The sequence below is a fragment of the Suncus etruscus genome, chromosome 16 (genome assembly GCF_024139225.1).
Source record: "Suncus etruscus isolate mSunEtr1 chromosome 16, mSunEtr1.pri.cur, whole genome shotgun sequence".
In the NCBI taxonomy this organism is placed as follows: Eukaryota; Metazoa; Chordata; class Mammalia; order Eulipotyphla; family Soricidae; genus Suncus; species Suncus etruscus.
The window spans coordinates 47,469,798-47,487,145 of NC_064863.1; the positions used below are offsets into that span (position 1 = coordinate 47,469,798).

Below are 17,348 nucleotides of genomic sequence, written 5' to 3' on the forward strand. Positions count from 1 at the left end.
AGCCAGGAGTGACTTCTGAGCGCATAGCCAGGAGTAACCCCTGAGCGTCACCGGGTATGTATTTTACAGGACTGACAAATTACACATTAAAAATGTTAAGAGTGGGGCCAGAGAATACAGCAGGTATTATCTGGCATTCCATATGGTCCCTCAGCACCACTAGGAGTGATCCCTGAATTCAGACATGTGGCCCTAAAACAAAAAAATAACAAACAAAAAAATGTAAAAACATAAGGGTGTTTTCTTTCCTTTGTGTGTGTGTGTGTGTATGTGGGTGACTAGATACAGCAGGTGCTCAGGGAATCCCCTTCTTGGTCCTCAGGGTCCTATTTATAGTGCCAGGGGTTCATAATAACCACTACTCTCTTAGAGCCTACGATTTCATTCTCGTCTACCATTTGCCACATATAAACAACTCCGTAATAAATAATTAAGGCTTTTTGTACCTGTACTTTTATGTTTATATGTTTACACATATCTAAGAGATTTTCAGGGAGCCAGAGCTATAGCACAGCTGATAGGGTGCTTGCCTTGCATGCAGCCCTCCCGTATGGTCTTCTAAACCTGACAGGAGTGATTCCTGAGTAAAGAATCAGGAGTAACCCATGAGTGCCCTTGGATATGGCTTCTCCCCCCAAAAAAGATAATTTTCATACTATTACATTACACAATGTCTAACTTTTTTCTGAGGAGTGACCTAATTTGTATTTATATATAATAAAGTAAGTTATTATTATAGTTATTATTGTGTTTTGTTCATACCTAGTGGTGGTCAGGGCTTATTCCTGGCTCTGCTCAGGGATCATTTCTTTTGGTTCTTGAAAGTGATCCTATGGGGTTCCAGGGATCAAATCTGTGTTATCTGCATGTGACTTAAACTCCACTCCTGTACTATTTCACTGGCCCCACATGTTTCTCCAAATATACTGTTGTTCAAACAGTTATATTGCTGTTAAATTGTCCTAAAATTTGCTTGAAATTTTAGTATATTCATGGGGCCAGAGAGATAAATGAGTAAGTCACATACTTTGCATGTGGCTGACCCAAATTCGATCTCTGACACCCCAGATGGTCTTCTGGGCCTTCCAAGAGAGATCCCTGAGCACTGAACCAGGAAGAAATCCTGCGAACAGCTGGGATGTGACTCAATAACCAAGTGGAGGGGGGGAATCTCTTAGTATATTTAGTGGCTAGAATTTTAGGAAGAACATAATAGGAATGATTTGTCTTTGACTGGCAAGATTGAAAGACAGTATTGAAGTTGGGACTAAGTAGGGTGTTTACTTATATGCCTACCCTCTACCTAGTCCAGAGGACTCAAAGTTACTGCTTCTGGAGCATCTCTAGGTGACTTCATATGGTGTGTACTACTTCACAGTATAGCAACCTTAGAGTAATAGGACTTAATTGAAAACTTAGAGCTCCAAAGCAAGTGTTTCAGCCAGCCAGGTTGAAGTTGGGTATTGTCACTTCAGTTGAATTCTTTTCCTTAGGGGAAAGTTAAAATCCAGGTTGGGAGATGCCTCAGAATTGGAGCTAAGAGTCCCTGGTTTGAGCCCTGAGTTCAATATCTGGCACTGCATGCTCCTCTGAACAGCAAACCCTTAAACTTTAAATGATTCCCCACACCTGTTGGTTATGAGGATCCCTCAACCCAAGGGAAAAAAAAAAGGAAGAAAGGAAGGAAAGAGGGAGGGAGAGAGGGAAGAAGGAAGAAGGAAGGAAGGAAGGAAGGAAGGAAGGAAGGAAGGAAGGAAGGAAGGAAGGAAGGAAGGAAGGAAGGAAGGAAGGAAGGATAACTCAGATTCAAGGGGAGGCTATATTAATCTCCTCTCTCAGATAACTGTCTTGCTCTTACTATAACAGGATGTGAACATGGATGTGGAATTGCATCTATTTCTGGAAAATAAAATGTCATATCTTGATGTTTTTTTTTGTGTGTGGTTTTTGGGTCACACCTGGCAGTGCTCATGGGAAATTCCTGACTCCATGCTCAGAAATTGATCCTGACAGGCACAGGGGACCATATGGGACTCCACCTTCTGCATGAAAGGCAAAAGCCTTACCTCCATGCTATCTCTCCGGCCCCATAACTTGATGTTTGTGAATGTTATAATAGCCCACCCCTCCTTGAAGTTTTGTTTTTTTTGGTCATACCTGGCAGCACTCAGGTTACTTCTGGCTCTGTGCTCAGAAATTGCTCCTGGCAAGCTCGGGGAACCGCATGGGATTCTGGAATTCCAACCACCATCCGTCTGCATGCAAAGCAAATACCCTACCTCTGTGCTATCTCTATGGCCCCGAGTTGTTTGCTTTAATTTTTTAATTGCTTTATTTAAGCACCATGGTTACAAAATTGTTTATTATTGGATTTCCGTCATACAATGTACACCATCCTTCACCAGGGCATGCTTCCCACCACCATTGTCTCCCATTTTTCTCCCATCTCTCTCTCTCTCTCTCTCTCTCTCTCTCTCTCTCTCTCTCTCTCTCTCTCTCTCTCTCTCTCTCTCTCTTTCTCTCTCTCTCTCTCTCACTCTCTCACTCATGCACACTCTTTCCCCTCCTCAGAGTGACAAGTTCCAACAACATCATTGCCCTAGTAGACACTTTTTTACTTTAGCTACACTCACTGCTCTTTGTGGCAAGCTTTCTACCCTGGCTTGACCTCCTGACCTTTGTCTATTGTTTCTGGGTGCTGTTGCCATACTAACTCTTGTTTTTCTTATATTCCACAAATGAGTGAGATTATTCTAATGTCTATCCCTTTCTCGGACTCATTTCACTCAACATAGTAGTCTCTATCCATCCAGTTATAAGCAAATTTTATGACTTCATTTTTCCTAACAGCTGCATAGTATTCCATTATATAGGTGTACCACAGTTTTTATTTAGCCACTCATCTGTTGTCGGGCACTCAGGTTGTTTCCAGATTCAGGCTATTGTAAATAGTGCTGCACTGAACATAGGAGAGCAGAGGGCATTTTTATATTGTGTTTTTGTGTTCCTAGAAGTGGTATATGGGAACTCAATTTCCAGGTTTTTTGAGGAATATACATATTGTTTTCCATAAAGGCTGGACAAGACGGCATTCCCACCAGCAATGAATAAGAGTTCCTTTGTTCCCACATCTCTGCCAGCACTGATTGTATTTGTTTTTTAGTGATGTGTGTCAGTTTCTGTGGCGAGAGATGATACCTCATTGTTATTTTGATTTGCATCTCCCTGGTGATTACTGATGAGCAGCAGTTTTTCATATGCCTTTTGGCCATTTGTATTTCTTCTTTGAGGAAGTGTCTGTTTATTTCTTCTCCATATATTTTTAAACTGTATTGATTGATTGGCTTTTGGGCCACACCCAGCAGCACTCAGGGGTCACTCCTGACTCTGCACTTAGAAATAGCCCTTGGCAGGCAGGGGGCCCACATGGGATGTGGGAAATTGAACTGGGTCCCTCCTGGGTCAGCCACATGCCAGGCAAATGCCCACCACTTTGCTATCTCTCTGGCCTTTCTCCCCAATTTTTGATCAGGTTAGATTTTTTTCTTGTTAAGTTTTATCAGTACCTTGTATATCTTAGATATTAGCCCCTTATCTGATGGGTATTAAGTGAATAGTTTTATTCTGAGGGTAGCATTTGTATCTAGTACAGCCTTTATATCCTTCCTTGGCTAGTGCTTGCAAGACAGACACCTTACCTCTAGCACCACCTTGCCGGCCCTAAAGAATTGCTTTTTACTTAACTGAGAGTACATATGCTTCTGCTACTTCAAAATAATAGCAGGATGCTTGTATTTTATGGTAAATGAGCACAATATTTTTGATTTTGCAGATATGCAATATGATGAGGATGATGATGAAATCACCCCAGATTTGTGGCAAGAAGCATGCTGGATTGTAATCAGGTAACTATTTAGTCAAATTAAATTTTCTTTTTCTCTTAAAATTTCTCTTCCCCTCAACTTTCCTTTATTATAGTGAGACTAGTGTCACACTGGCAGGGACTGGTGAACATATGGGATGTCCTTGGATTCTGGGGAACAAACTTGGGTCAATAATATGCAAGGCTAGAGATTGAATTTGGGTTAGCTATATGCAGAGCATATGCCCTACATACTGTGCTATTATTCTGGCTCCTAAAATTTTTTTTAATTACCATGAAATTACAGTTATTCATAATTGGATTTTAGGAATACAATATTTAAATACCAATCCTTTCCACCATTGTCCACTTTCCTTCACCAGTCTGCTTCCTCCCATTTGCCTCCCACCAGCCTGCTTCTATAAGAGGCACTTTTTTTTTTTTTTTTTTGGACTATACCTGTCAGTATTCAGGGGTTTTGCTTTGTGTTCAAAAATCACTCCTGGCAGGCTCGGGAGATCATATGGGAATTCCTGACAAGGAATTGAACCCGGGTCAGTCCCAAGTCAGCTGCATGCAGAGCAAATGCTTTACTCGCTATGCTATCACTCCAACCCTAAGACACACTTTTTTTTTCTTTGTTTTTGGGTAACACCCAGCAGTGCTTAGGGGTTACTTCTGGCTCTATGCTCAGAAATCACTCCTGGCAGGCACGGGGGCACCATATGGGATGCCGGGATTTGAACCACGGTCCTTCTGCATGCAATGCAAACGCCTTACCTCCATGCTATCTCTCCAGCCCCGAGAGACACTTTTTAAAATATTTTTTATATTATGTGTGATTTATAATACTTTATGATACTATTGCTGATAGGGTTTTATACATAACACTTTACCATCTTGTGGATAGTGTTGCAAGGAACACAGGTAGATTTTGATTTGACCCTTGTGCATGGTGTTAAGAGTGAGGTCTGGGGCCGGCGAGGTGGCGCTAGAGGTAAGGTGTCTGCCTTGCAAGCGCTAGCCAAGGAAAGGACCACGGTTCGATCCCCCGGTGTCCCATATGGTCCCCCCAAGCCAGGGGCAATTTCTGAGCGCGTAGCCAGGAGTAACCCCTGAGCATCTAACGGGTGTGGCCCGAAAAACCAAAAAAAAAAAAAAAAAAAAAAGAGTGAGGTCTAATTTAATTTTTTTTCCATGTAGCTCACTAGTTTTCCTAACACCACTTGTTGAAGAGGCTTTCCTTGTTTCACTTCATATTTTTTGCTCCTTTATCAAAAATTAACTGATCATATACCTTAGGTTCTATTTAGGATATTCCACTCTATTCCATTGTGTCTCATCCTTTTTTTGTGATATTTGATGATAACTTATAAAGTGATAGTTGTAAAACAGTTGGTATTAATGAGTATTTGTTAAATTTAATTATAATTTTAATGGGAAATGTGCTAAAAACATCAGAGTTAATTAACAGGTAACTTATTATTTTCCCAGTTCCTATTTTGATGAGAAAGGCTTGGTCAGACAACAGCTAGATTCTTTTGATGAGTTTATTCAGATGTCTGTTCAAAGAATTGTGGAAGATGCTCCACCTATAGACCTACAAGCAGAAGCTCAACATGCCAGTGGGGAAGTTGAAGAACCGGTAAGAGAGTATTACTAATAAGTATCACAAGTAAAAAGGAAAGGGGGCCAGAGCAATAACACAGTGGTAGGATGTTTGCCTTGCACCTGGCCAACCCCTGACGGACTCTGGTTCGAATCTCAACATCCCACCTGTTCTTCTGAGTCTGCCAGGAGTGACTTCTGAGTGCAGAGCCAGGAATAACCCCTGAGCACTGCTGAGTGTGGCCCAAAAAACCAATTCCCCCCTCCCAAAAGAAGTAAAAGGAGAGTGTCAATTTGAAAACTAAGTTTTCTAACCTTGCTTACAGGTAAAAATTGAAGGTGTTTTTTAGCAGTATACTTAGAGCATCTTTAATTAGCTCAAGAAGAGTTGAAGAGATAGGTTAGTGATTTCAAGAGCATTCGTTCTATGCAGAAGGCCCAGTGTTCTGCCAGGAGGGAATCCCCAAACGCAGAGTTGGGGATGGTGGGTACCAATGGGGTCAAGGACTGAAATCAGGCCTTCTGCATGCACATTGCCATATGTATGTACATGCCCTCCCGTTTTGGGGGTCTGTGGACTGAGTGATAGTTCTTTTTTTTTTTTTTGGGTTTTTGGGCCACACCCGGTAACACTCAGGGGTTACTCCTGGCTATGTGCTCAGAAGTTGCTCCTGGCTTGGGGGACCATATGGGACACCGGGGGATTGAACTGCGGTCCATCCAAGGCTAGCGCAGGCAAGGCAGGCACCTTACCTTTAGCACCACCGCCCGGCCCCTGAGTGATAGTTCTTGGGGTTGGAAAAGTTCTCAGTAATTAGGATTTTTTTATATATGTTTCTTGGACGAACTAATTTTTTTTCTTTTGCCACATCAAGTGTTGCTCAAGAGTTACTCCTAGCTCTGCTTTCAGAAATCACTCATAGTGACTTGGAGAATCAAACCTGCTCGGCCTTGTGCAAGTCAAATGCCCTTTTCACTGTTGCTACTGTGCTGACTCCCAGAATTAACGTTTTTTCTTAGGTCCTTTTTTTTTTTTTTTTGGTTTTTGGGCCACACCCGGCGATGCTCAGGGGTTACTCCTGGCTGTCTGCTCAGAAAGAGCTCCTGGCAGGCACGGGGGACCATATGGGACACCGGGATTCGAACCAACCACCTTAGGTCCTGGGTCGGCTGCTTGCAAGTCAAACACCGCTGTGCTATCTCTCCGGGCCCCTTAGGTCCTTTTTTAATATACATTTTTGCACTATGGTTTATAATACTGGTATAGCTACCTTTTTTCCATTTGTTTATGGGAGTCCTGGGTATCAAACCAGGTCAACATGTAGAACTAAGTAACCTACCCACTGTACTATCACTTCAATCCCTGATTATGAAAACTTGAATTGGAAAGATTATTTACTCTTGTCATATCCTTTGGTTTTATTCAGCCCAGATATTTGCTGAAGTTTGAACAAATCTACCTCTCCAAGCCTACCCACTGGGAAAGAGATGGTGCTCCCTCACCAATGATGCCAAATGAGGCCAGATTAAGAAACCTCACGTAAGGGAGAATTTTCTAGTAACTCTTCATGAAATGCTGTTAAGAAAATACAATTCTAACCAGTTGACAGTTTTAGCAAATATCAAACTGTTAGTTAATTACAATCTGGTTTTCTTTTTAAAGGTATTCCGCTCCACTTTATGTTGATATAACAAAAACAGTCATTAAAGAAGGTGAAGAACAACTTCAGACTCAACATCAGAAAACTTTTATAGGAAAAATTCCAATTATGTTGCGTTCAACTTACTGCCTGTTGAATGGCTTAACAGATCGTGATCTTTGTGAATTAAATGAATGTCCTTTGGATCCTGGTGGCTACTTTATTATTAATGGGTCAGAAAAGGTATAGTAATATTTTTTTAAATCACAAGGTCATAATTGAGGTTTAAGTTGAAATTAAATTATAAACTTTTATACAGAATACTTTGAAAATGTGAGTTGACTTACCTAGGGAATGTCTTACTTTATGGATTAAAATTTAGTTGTGTACTAGGGATTAGTACTAGAAACTGGACAGTTGTAGTAATTTTGGTCTTCTTGATCTGTGAACCACATGTGATCAGATTAAAATGTAGAATTTACTCATTGCTGTTTCAAGGGCTTGTGGGTTTATGACTTAACCTTTTTATTATTTATATAGGTCCTAATTGCTCAAGAAAAAATGGCAACCAACACAGTCTATGTTTTTGCCAAAAAGGATTCAAAATATGCCTACACAGGAGAGTGTAGATCATGCCTGGAGAATTCTTCTCGACCCACCAGCACTATTTGGGTTAGCATGTTGGCAAGAGGAGGACAGGTATGGATGGGATACTTTCGGGTTTATTCTTTTATTCTTGTTATGTAATTTCGACTGCATTTTTAGGAAAACTTTTCTGAAGCATTTTATCAGGATGATGTATTTTAGTATTTCTAGTTGTATAATGAATTATTCTAGTAGCAACATTTATAGATGTTTCTGGTGAGTCCAGAATCTGGGTCTAGCTTACCTTCTATTAGAAGGGTATGGTAAGTATACTAAGTGTCATTAAGTTGATGTTGGGAGGATTCGGTGTCCCATGATTTGTTTTATTTTGTTTTGTTTTGTTTTGTTTTGTTTTGGCTTTTGGGTCACACCTGGCCAGGGGTTACTCCTGGCTCTATGCTCAGAAATCGCTCCTGGCAGGCTCAGGGGACCATATGGGATGCCAGGATTCAAACCACTGTCCTGCATGAAAGGCAAACGCCTTACCTCCATGCTATCTCTCCAGCCCCGATTTGTTTTTGTTTTAGTTTTTGAGCCATACGCAACAGTGCTCAGGGTTTACTCTTGACTCTGAACTAACTCAGAAATCACTTCTGAGCTTTAGGCACTTTTAGGGAACCATATTAGATGCCAGGGCTCAAACCTAGATTGGCCACATGAAAAGCGCTCTCTCCGCTATGCTATTGCTCTGGCCCCTCACCGTGAGTAATTGATTATTTTAATTCTTTGCTGACTTATGGACTTGAAGCCTTTTTCAGTTTTGCTATTTTTGGGGGGCGGGGAGCACACTCAGCAGCACTCAGATTACCCCTTGCTTCTGCGCTCAGAAATTGCTCCTGGCAGGCTGGAGGGACCATATGGAATGCTGGGAATTGAACTGGAGTCCATCCCAGATCGGCCATGTGCAAAGCAAGTGCCCTTCCACTGTGCCATCACTTTGGCCCATATTTTGATAATCTTTTAAAAATACTTTTAAATTTTATATAAGTACTTATTTAAGCACTGTGGTTAAAAAATTGTCCATGGTTGAGTTTCAATCATATAATGTACAACACCTTTTGCCATTGATGTTCCCAGTTTTTCTCTCACCCACCCTTCCCTACCTGCCTCTGGGGAAAACATTTTACTTCTCTCTCTCCCCCTCTCTCCTTCCCTTCCCCCTCTTCTTTTTTGACAGTGGTTTGCACTATTGTTAATAAGTGGCTACTATGCATATTATTTTATCCCCCTTAAGTACCCAAGTCCAGTAGGCACTTAGAGTATTTCACTTCCTGTGAAATACCTGCAGTGAACACTTACTGTTCTCATGGTTTTTGTTTGTTTTTAATGGGTGTGATTCTCTGTGTACATTAATGATACTGTTTTTTTCTAGGGTGCGAAAAAGAGTGCTATTGGACAGCGCATTGTTGCAACTTTACCATACATCAAGCAAGAAGTTCCCATCATAATTGTGTTTAGAGCATTAGGTTTTGTGTCTGACAGAGATATTTTAGAGCATATTATTTATGATTTTGAAGACCCAGAGATGATGGAAATGGTAATGTGAAAGAAAATAAATTTGCAGTGTTTATAAGAGGTTTAAAATTAATAGTGTTGGGCCTGAGAGATAGCACAGCAGTAAGGCATTTGTCTTGCATGTGGCCGAATTGGGAGGACTCAGTTTTGATTTTCGATGTGGTCCCCTAGCCTGCCAGGGGCGATTTCGAGTACAGAGCCAGGAGTGATCCCTGAGCACAGCTAGATATGGCCCAACAACCAACTGACCAGTCAATCAATGAATAAATAAAGTTTTATTTTTTTTTTTTTAAATAAAACTATTAGTGTATAGAACGCTGTTAGTCGAGCAGTTTAGTTGTCACAAGTCCCATACCACTTAACTGAATTAGTGAACATCTTCTGTCTTGGCCTGGCTTCTTTCTTGGCAATGCTTTGTGTGAAATAAACATGAAAACTTGTTTTCAGAGGCAGCCTGGGTTCTGTGACAGCAGGAATAAATGGTATAAGAACAAATTTAAAAGCATACCACTCTGGTGTAGTAGCTGAGAGGGAAATGGGTAATTCGCAAACGTCTTTTTTTTAATTACTTAACTTTGAAATAGTTTCAAATTTTAAGAAAATAGGCATTTTTGGTACACTTATTTATTTGTAATTAATAAATAGTTTTGCCTTTTTTTTTTTTTTTTTTTTTTTTTTGTGGTTTTTGGGTCACACCTGGCAGTGCTCAGGGGAATCTCCTGGCTCCATGCTCAGAAATTGCTCCTGGCAGTCACGGGGGACCATATAGGAAGCCGGATTCAAACTGATGACCTTCTACATGAAAGGCCACCTTACCTCCATGCTATCTCTCTGGCCCCGTAATTAATAAATTGTTTTGTGTTTGCTTTATACTTGGTTTGGAGCTCAAGAGTCCTCCTGCAGGTACTCTGATTATGTTCTGAATCTAGGTCACCTGCCTGTACACTAAAATGTAAAAGTCCAAATATCTTATTTATATTGTAATTATTTGTATTTTTCTAGAAAGTATAATTGCCAATACTGTGAGATTTTTTTTCAGATTTCTAAAATGTCTTAAATTTCAAATTATATATTTCTTAATTCTTAACTGTTTAGGTAAAAGGCTATTTATTTATTTTGGTTTATAGCCACACCTCGTACCACTTGGGTTATTCCTGGCTCTGCACTTAGAAATCGCCCCTGGCAGGCGAGGAGGGTGGGTCGTCCATTTGGGATGCCAGGAATCGAACCTGGGTCCATCCCGGGTCAGGCGTGTGCAAGGCAAATGCCCTGCCATTGTGCTATCTCTCAGGCCCTTAAAAGGCTATTTAATAGAAGCTAAGTGACATTGATTTCTTTGGCAGTGAAAATATGAATTTGTATATAACACTTAAATTACCTTTTAGGTTAAACCCTCCCTTGATGAAGCTTTTGTCATTCAAGAACAGAATGTTGCACTAAATTTTATTGGCTCAAGAGGAGCAAAACCTGGTGTCACAAAAGAAAAAAGAATTAAATATGCAAAAGAAGTCTTACAAAAAGAAATGCTTCCACATGTTGGTGTTAGTGATTTTTGTGAAACCAAAAAAGCCTATTTCTTGGGGTAAGTTAAAATTTATTGTTTTTTTGGGGGGTGGGGGGGTTTTCAGTCACATCTGGTGGCGCTCAGGGATTACTCCTGACTCTTTCAGTCACACCTGGTGGCGCTCAGGGATTACTCCTGACTCTGCTCAGAAATCGCTCCTGGCAGGCTTGGGGGACCATATGGGGTGCCAAGAATCAAACTGGGCTCTGTCCAGTGTTGACCAAATGCAAGGCAAACACCCTTTTGCTGTGTTACCGCTTTGGCGCCTATAATTTATTGTTTTAAGTTCTTTGCTAAGATACAGTTTCAGAAGTTTTTTAAATTTTTTTTTTTTACAAAGCTTTTCATGATTGAGTTTCATGCATGCAGTGTCCAACACCCTTCACCAGTGTATATTTCCCGTTAACCAGTGTCTTAGTTTCTCTTTTGCCTTTCCCCTGCCCTCTCTCCTGCCTGCCTCTATGGCAGACATTTTTCTTCTCTCTCTCAGATAATGGCTTTCAATATTGTTACTGGAAGGGGATCATGCATATCACGCATATCATGCATATCATATCTCCTTTCAGCAGTCTTGTCTAGAGTGATCATTTCCAACCATTGTTGTCATAATGGTCCTTTCTTTGCCCTAATGGTACTCCTCTGCTATTTGAAATACTTAAAAAAAAGATAGTATGGTATTAATATCCAGAGACAATAGAGATGAGGGCCTTAAGGACTAGTCCATGGAAGGAAGTAGTTTTCTGAAAACTAAAAATGTCCAAAATAACATTTCAAATATATGTATGGAAGGGTTCACACAAGTCAGTGAGTGTTCTTTTCACTTTACTTTTTCTTTTCTTGTCTTTTGTAGGTACATGGTTCATAGGTTGCTTCTAGCAGCTTTGGGTAGAAGAGAGCTGGATGACAGAGATCACTATGGAAACAAAAGACTAGATCTTGCCGGACCTCTACTTGCATTTTTATTTAGAGGGTAAAGAATTCTAAAATGATATTCCTTATTAAAGTGGGGAGATTCACTTTAGTCTTTTCCTTGTTCATAAAGAGGCTAACCAATTTTGTTCTTATTTTTTTCGGTTTTGGGTTTTGGTTTCATACCTCGCAGTGCTCAGGAGTTAGCTCTGGCTCTGTGCTCAGGAATCACTCCTGGCAGGTCTGGGGGATCTAAGACTTAGGATGCTGATAATTGAAACCAGGTCTGTCCCAGGTCTGCCACGTGCAAGGCAAATGCCCTACTGCTGTTCTATCAGTTTTGTAATTCTTACTGGCCACACAGGAAGTTAGTATTCTGTTTGCTTGTCATTTGCCCGGATTTAATTCTGCTTCACTTGTGAAAATTTGTAGTTTATGAGGACAGTTTATGTATTTGATTACATTTCTTTGTTGCTCTGTAAACTTTATAACGGTATTTGAGAACATTAAATTATGGCCATAACTTTTTAAGTGATGCTGAAATATTTATTCTGCTTTTATACTTTTAAAAATATGTAAAAATTGGAAGAAAGTAAACAAACAATTAGTAACTAATATATAGGCTTTAAATATTTTTTTATTTGGTGGGCTTACTCCTTATTCTCTGTGCTCAGAGATCACTCCTAGAGGGCACAGGGGACATCTGTGGTGTTAGAATCAAACCTGGGCTGAGATTTGTGCAATGCAAATGCCTACCCATTGTCCCATCACTCCAGCCTCCAGTAGATTTGAGGTTTTATGTGATTTTATTTAATTCTTGATGTATTTTTTCAATTTATAGTTAATGAGTACAAAAAGTATTAGGCTTTTATATATGCTTTGGTATTTAGGATGTTATAGATTAGTGTTTTTGTCCTATTATCACTTCACTAAAGAGCATTTTTTAATTCTTTTTTTTTAAAACTTTATTTATTTATTGATCGATTGATTTCTGGGCCACACCCAGCGGTGTTCAAGGGTTACTTCTGGCTCTGCACTCAAAAATTACCCCTGGTAGGCTGAGGGACCATATGGGATATCAGAAACTGGGTCTGTCCCAGCTTCACAGCATGCAAGGCAAATGCCCTACCGCAGTGCTATCTCTCTGGCCCCTATTTTACATTCTTGCCTTAGTTGTCTTTTTTTTTTTTTGCGGGGGGGGGGGGGCGTCACACCTGGCACCACTCAGGTGTTACTCCTAGCTCTACTCTCAGAAATTGCTCCTGGCAGGCTCTGGGGACCATATGGGATGCCGGGATTCGAACCACCATCCTTCTGCATGCAAGGCAAACGCCTTGCCTCCATGCTATCTCCCACTCCGCCTTAGTTGCTTTTTAAGATGTTTATGTGATTCTGTGTTTTATATTACTGTATGTGATTCTGTGTTTTATATTACTATATGTGATTCTGTGTTTTATATTAAAAAGAGAAAATCCCCTCGCCTTTCTTTACTCCCATGTGGGCATAATTTTCCATTTTGAGACTGCATGTTGAAATACTTTATGTATTTTAAGACAGTATTTTTCATTTGGCAGTATGTTTAAGAACTTGCTTAAAGAAGTGAGGATCTATGCACAAAAGTTTATTGACCGAGGAAAGGATTTTAACTTGGAGTTGGCAATTAAAACAAGAATTATATCTGATGGCTTAAAGTACTCTTTAGCTACTGGAAACTGGGGTGATCAAAAGAAAGCTCATCAAGCCAGAGCTGGTGTGTCTCAGGTAAGAAGGTGTCATCTCAAGTTTGATAGGGATATTTTAAGGGAGAAGGAGATTGTTTTGTTCACTGTAATTTTTTTCCTTTTTTCTTTTCTTTTTTGCAACCCCCCTAACTCCATGAGTCAAATGTAAAGTCCTGTAGGTTTTAAATTATGAAAATAAACTTAAGTTAGGTCTTAGCATTATTGAAACTTAAGTTTGGCTTGCTTTAGAAACTTGAGATTGTTAATAAATTTGAATAGCTGTTTAGGAGATAAAACAGGACATATCAGTGAAATTGTAATATCTTAAAAGCTATTAGATACTGATGCAGAAAATAAATGCACCCTTTTCCTTTATTAAAAATATAGGTTGTCAGCCTTTTTGTTTGTTTTTTGTTTTTGAATCATAACCAGAAGTGTTCAGAGTTTAGTTCTGATTTTGGCCTCAAGAATCACTCTGTAGGTTCAGAGGACTGTGGGTGCTGAAGATTGAACCTGGATCTACTGCATGTAACAAAAACTTCCTAGTCACTGTACTATTGTGCTGTTCCCTAGATTTTCAGCTCCTAAGCTAGGCTCTAGTAAACCTATCATAGAAAATACTGGAAATTGAAAATTCATTTAAGGGGCCGGAGCAGTAGCGCAAGCGGTAAGGTATTCGCCTTGCCTGGCCTGGCACGGACCATGGTCAATCCCCCTGCATCCATATGGTCCCCCAAACCAGGAACGATTTCTGAGCACATAGCCAGGAGTAACCGAGTGTGGCCCAAAAACCAAAGAAAAAAAATATGCATTTAATACACATAACCTACTTAATGAATATCTGTTAACTTATGTACCTTAATGTGCTCAGATTGGGTTTGGAGAGATAATATGGCAGGCAAGGTGCTTACTTTGCATGCAGCCTTCTTGGGTTCAGTTTTCACACCCTGTAAGATCCCCTGAGCTCACCAGAAGTGATCCCTCAGCACAGTCAAGAATAAACCACTAATATTGCTGGGTGTGCCACAAAACCCCCCAAACAAAACAATGTGTTAGGTTGCTTATGCTTGCATCGGAGCATGTTGTAGAGTAGAGTCCTCTGCCTTTACACGATCCTGACTTTCTGACTTCCTGATCTTTGGATATAATTTTCCATAACAGGAGACTTAAGCAGAGGAAGAATATTTGGGTTTTGATAGGATGGAAGGAATAGGATAGGTTATTTAGATTATTGTATTATTTCTTCCTTATGTATACTACCTTGTTTTAAAAATTTACTGTCAGTATCAACAGTTAGAGCAAGGCCTCAGCCTAGAAAATCTTATATGAAGGTGCTGGGATTATAGTTTGGTAATTGAATACTTTCCTTGCATGTCTGAAGCCCTAGGTTTGATTATGTATTGCTAAAAACAAACTGAAACAGGCTGGGGAGTTAGACATTTGCTTTGCATGCAGCTAGCTGCAAAGGCTTTGACTGGGATTCAAATCTCTGGCACCTCTGAGCAGGGTCAGGTGTGTCTAAAGCTCCACCTTCCATCATAAATAAAAATTTGCACATTGTTACATGATGTAGTCCAAGAAATGAGAGTTGGCAATATTTATTATTTATTGTGTACCTACAGTATGTTAAGTACTATTCTAGGTCCTTGGGATCTAGCAGAGAGCAAATAGAAATTTCTGTCCTTGTCCTTATGATTAGAGATGGAATATAAATAAATAAATGAACATGTTGGAACTGCATATTTGTCATTGCTGCAATTTTTAGTTAAATTATGGGGATTACCAAGGCAAGCATGGAAAAGTGAATTGAGGGAAGTTTTACAGGTAAAACTGTTTTGTATATAAAAATACTTTTTTTTTTTTTGTTTGTTTTTGGGCTACACCCATTTGACGTTCAGGGGTTACTCCTGGCTATGAGCTCAGAAATCACTCCTGGCTTGGGGGACCATATGGGATGCCCGGGGATTAAACCGCGGTCCGTCCTACATTAGCGCTTGCAAGGCTTACCACTAGCGCCACCTTCCCAGCCTCATAAAAATACATTTTGTATGTAAAAATAAAACATTGTACAGTGGTGAGTAGAGTGCTTTGCATGCAATGGATATGAATTAAATCTTTGGTATTCCATATAGTTTCCTGAGCACCACCAGGAGTAATTCTGAGTGTTTTGCCAGGACTAGTGCCTGGGCACTGAGAGGTGTGGTCCAAAAACCAATGCGCATTTGCTAACAATTTGATTGTATATAAATACCGAAAGTTTAAAGACCTCCTATTGTTTTCTAGGTGTTAAATCGCCTGACTTTTGCATCTACGCTTTCTCACCTGCGTCGTCTAAATTCTCCTATTGGTAGAGATGGCAAGCTAGCAAAACCAAGACAGCTACACAATACATTGTGGGGAATGGTGTGTCCTGCTGAGACACCAGAGGTAATACATTAGAATTCATGTTCAGGACAAAAATTCTGCCAATAATTATGTAGGGCATAATTATTCCTAGAAGTTAAGTTTTTAATGTGAATATGTAGTGTTATGTAATTAAGATACTGCTGCAGTTGTGTTCTATAAGAAAGTAAATCTTGAAATCAAATTGAAGGAAGTTAATAGGGGAAAAAACTTATAGGCACTTTAAGCCATGTGTAATATTTTGTATATTCTTAGGGCCATGCTGTAGGACTAGTGAAGAATTTGGCCTTGATGGCTTATATTTCAGTTGGATCTCAACCGTCTCCAATTTTGGAATTTTTAGAAGAATGGAGTATGGAAAATTTAGAAGAAATTTCTCCTGCAGCTATTGCTGAGTATGTATAGAAGTGTTTTCTTATAAAATATAAAAATTATTTTTAAACTTTGCTATAGCTTATTACAGAATTACTAAGTGCAAAATACTTCTGTTTTTGTTTTGCCGTTTGTGTGTGTGTGTGTGTGTGTGTGTGTGTGTGTGTGTGTGTGTGTGTGTGGTTTTTGGGTCACACCCGGCAGTGCTCAGGGGAAACTCCTGGCTCCATGCTCAGAAATTGCTCCTGGCAGGCACGGGGGATCATATGGGAAGCCGAATTCGAACTGATGACCTTCTGCATGAAAGGCAAATGCCCTACCTCCATGCTATCTCTCCAGCCCCAATACTTCTGTTTTTGAATTTCAGTGCAACCAAAATTTTTGTCAACGGCTGCTGGGTTGGAATACATAAAGATCCTGAGCAACTTATGAACACTCTAAGGAAACTGCGCCGACAGATGGACATCATTGTGTCTGAAGTAAGAGTCTATATTTAAAGGAACATAATTTGTTTTATTTATTTATTTTTTTGGTTTGGGCAGGAGGGCATACTTGGCTTATTTAGGGCTTACTCCTGGCTCTGCACTCAGGGATCCCTTTTTCTTTATCCCACAACCAGAGGTGCTTAGGGGATCATATGGAATTCTGGGGATCAAACCTGTGTTGGCCATATATATGCAAGACAAATAAATGTCTTGTGTTATATCTCGGCCTCACTGGAATCATTTTTAATGGGGCTTGGGGGATCATATTGGGTGCTGGGAATCACACCCTGGTTGGCTGTGTGCATGGCAAGAACTCTACCTTCTTCGTTTGTCACTCTGATCCTGATATGTAATTTCTTTTTTTTTTTTTTTTTGTTCCATATATTGGCAATATTGTTTATTGCTTAGTTAACTCGTGTATTTTTAGATCTCAATTGTAGAATAAAAAATTGGTTCTTAAGAAATCACAATGTGGGCCCAGAGAGATAGCACAGCGGCGTTTGCCTTGCAAGCAGCCGATCCAGGATCAAAGGTGGTTGGTTCGAATCCCGGTGTCCCATATGGTCCCCTGTGCCTGCCAGGAGCTATTTCTGAGCAGACAGCCAGGAGTAACCCCTGAGCACC

At 40.1% G+C, this 17,348-nt stretch overlaps 1 protein-coding gene across 1 annotated transcript in view; it reads left to right on the top strand.

Annotated features, from left to right (window-relative positions):
• POLR2B (RNA polymerase II subunit B) overlaps positions 1–17,348 on the top strand; it is a 49,836-nt gene that overhangs the window by 2,279 nt on the left and 30,209 nt on the right. The window contains exons 2-13 of the mRNA XM_049789935.1: positions 3,833–3,905; positions 5,357–5,507; positions 6,898–7,010; positions 7,134–7,353; positions 7,651–7,809; positions 9,128–9,292; positions 10,656–10,852; positions 11,685–11,804; positions 13,318–13,504; positions 15,748–15,891; positions 16,123–16,262; positions 16,607–16,718. Coding sequence (XP_049645892.1) covers positions 3,833–3,905; positions 5,357–5,507; positions 6,898–7,010; positions 7,134–7,353; positions 7,651–7,809; positions 9,128–9,292; positions 10,656–10,852; positions 11,685–11,804; positions 13,318–13,504; positions 15,748–15,891; positions 16,123–16,262; positions 16,607–16,718 — 1,781 coding nt within the window. The remainder of the gene's footprint in view (positions 1–3,832; positions 3,906–5,356; positions 5,508–6,897; positions 7,011–7,133; positions 7,354–7,650; positions 7,810–9,127; positions 9,293–10,655; positions 10,853–11,684; positions 11,805–13,317; positions 13,505–15,747; positions 15,892–16,122; positions 16,263–16,606; positions 16,719–17,348) is intronic.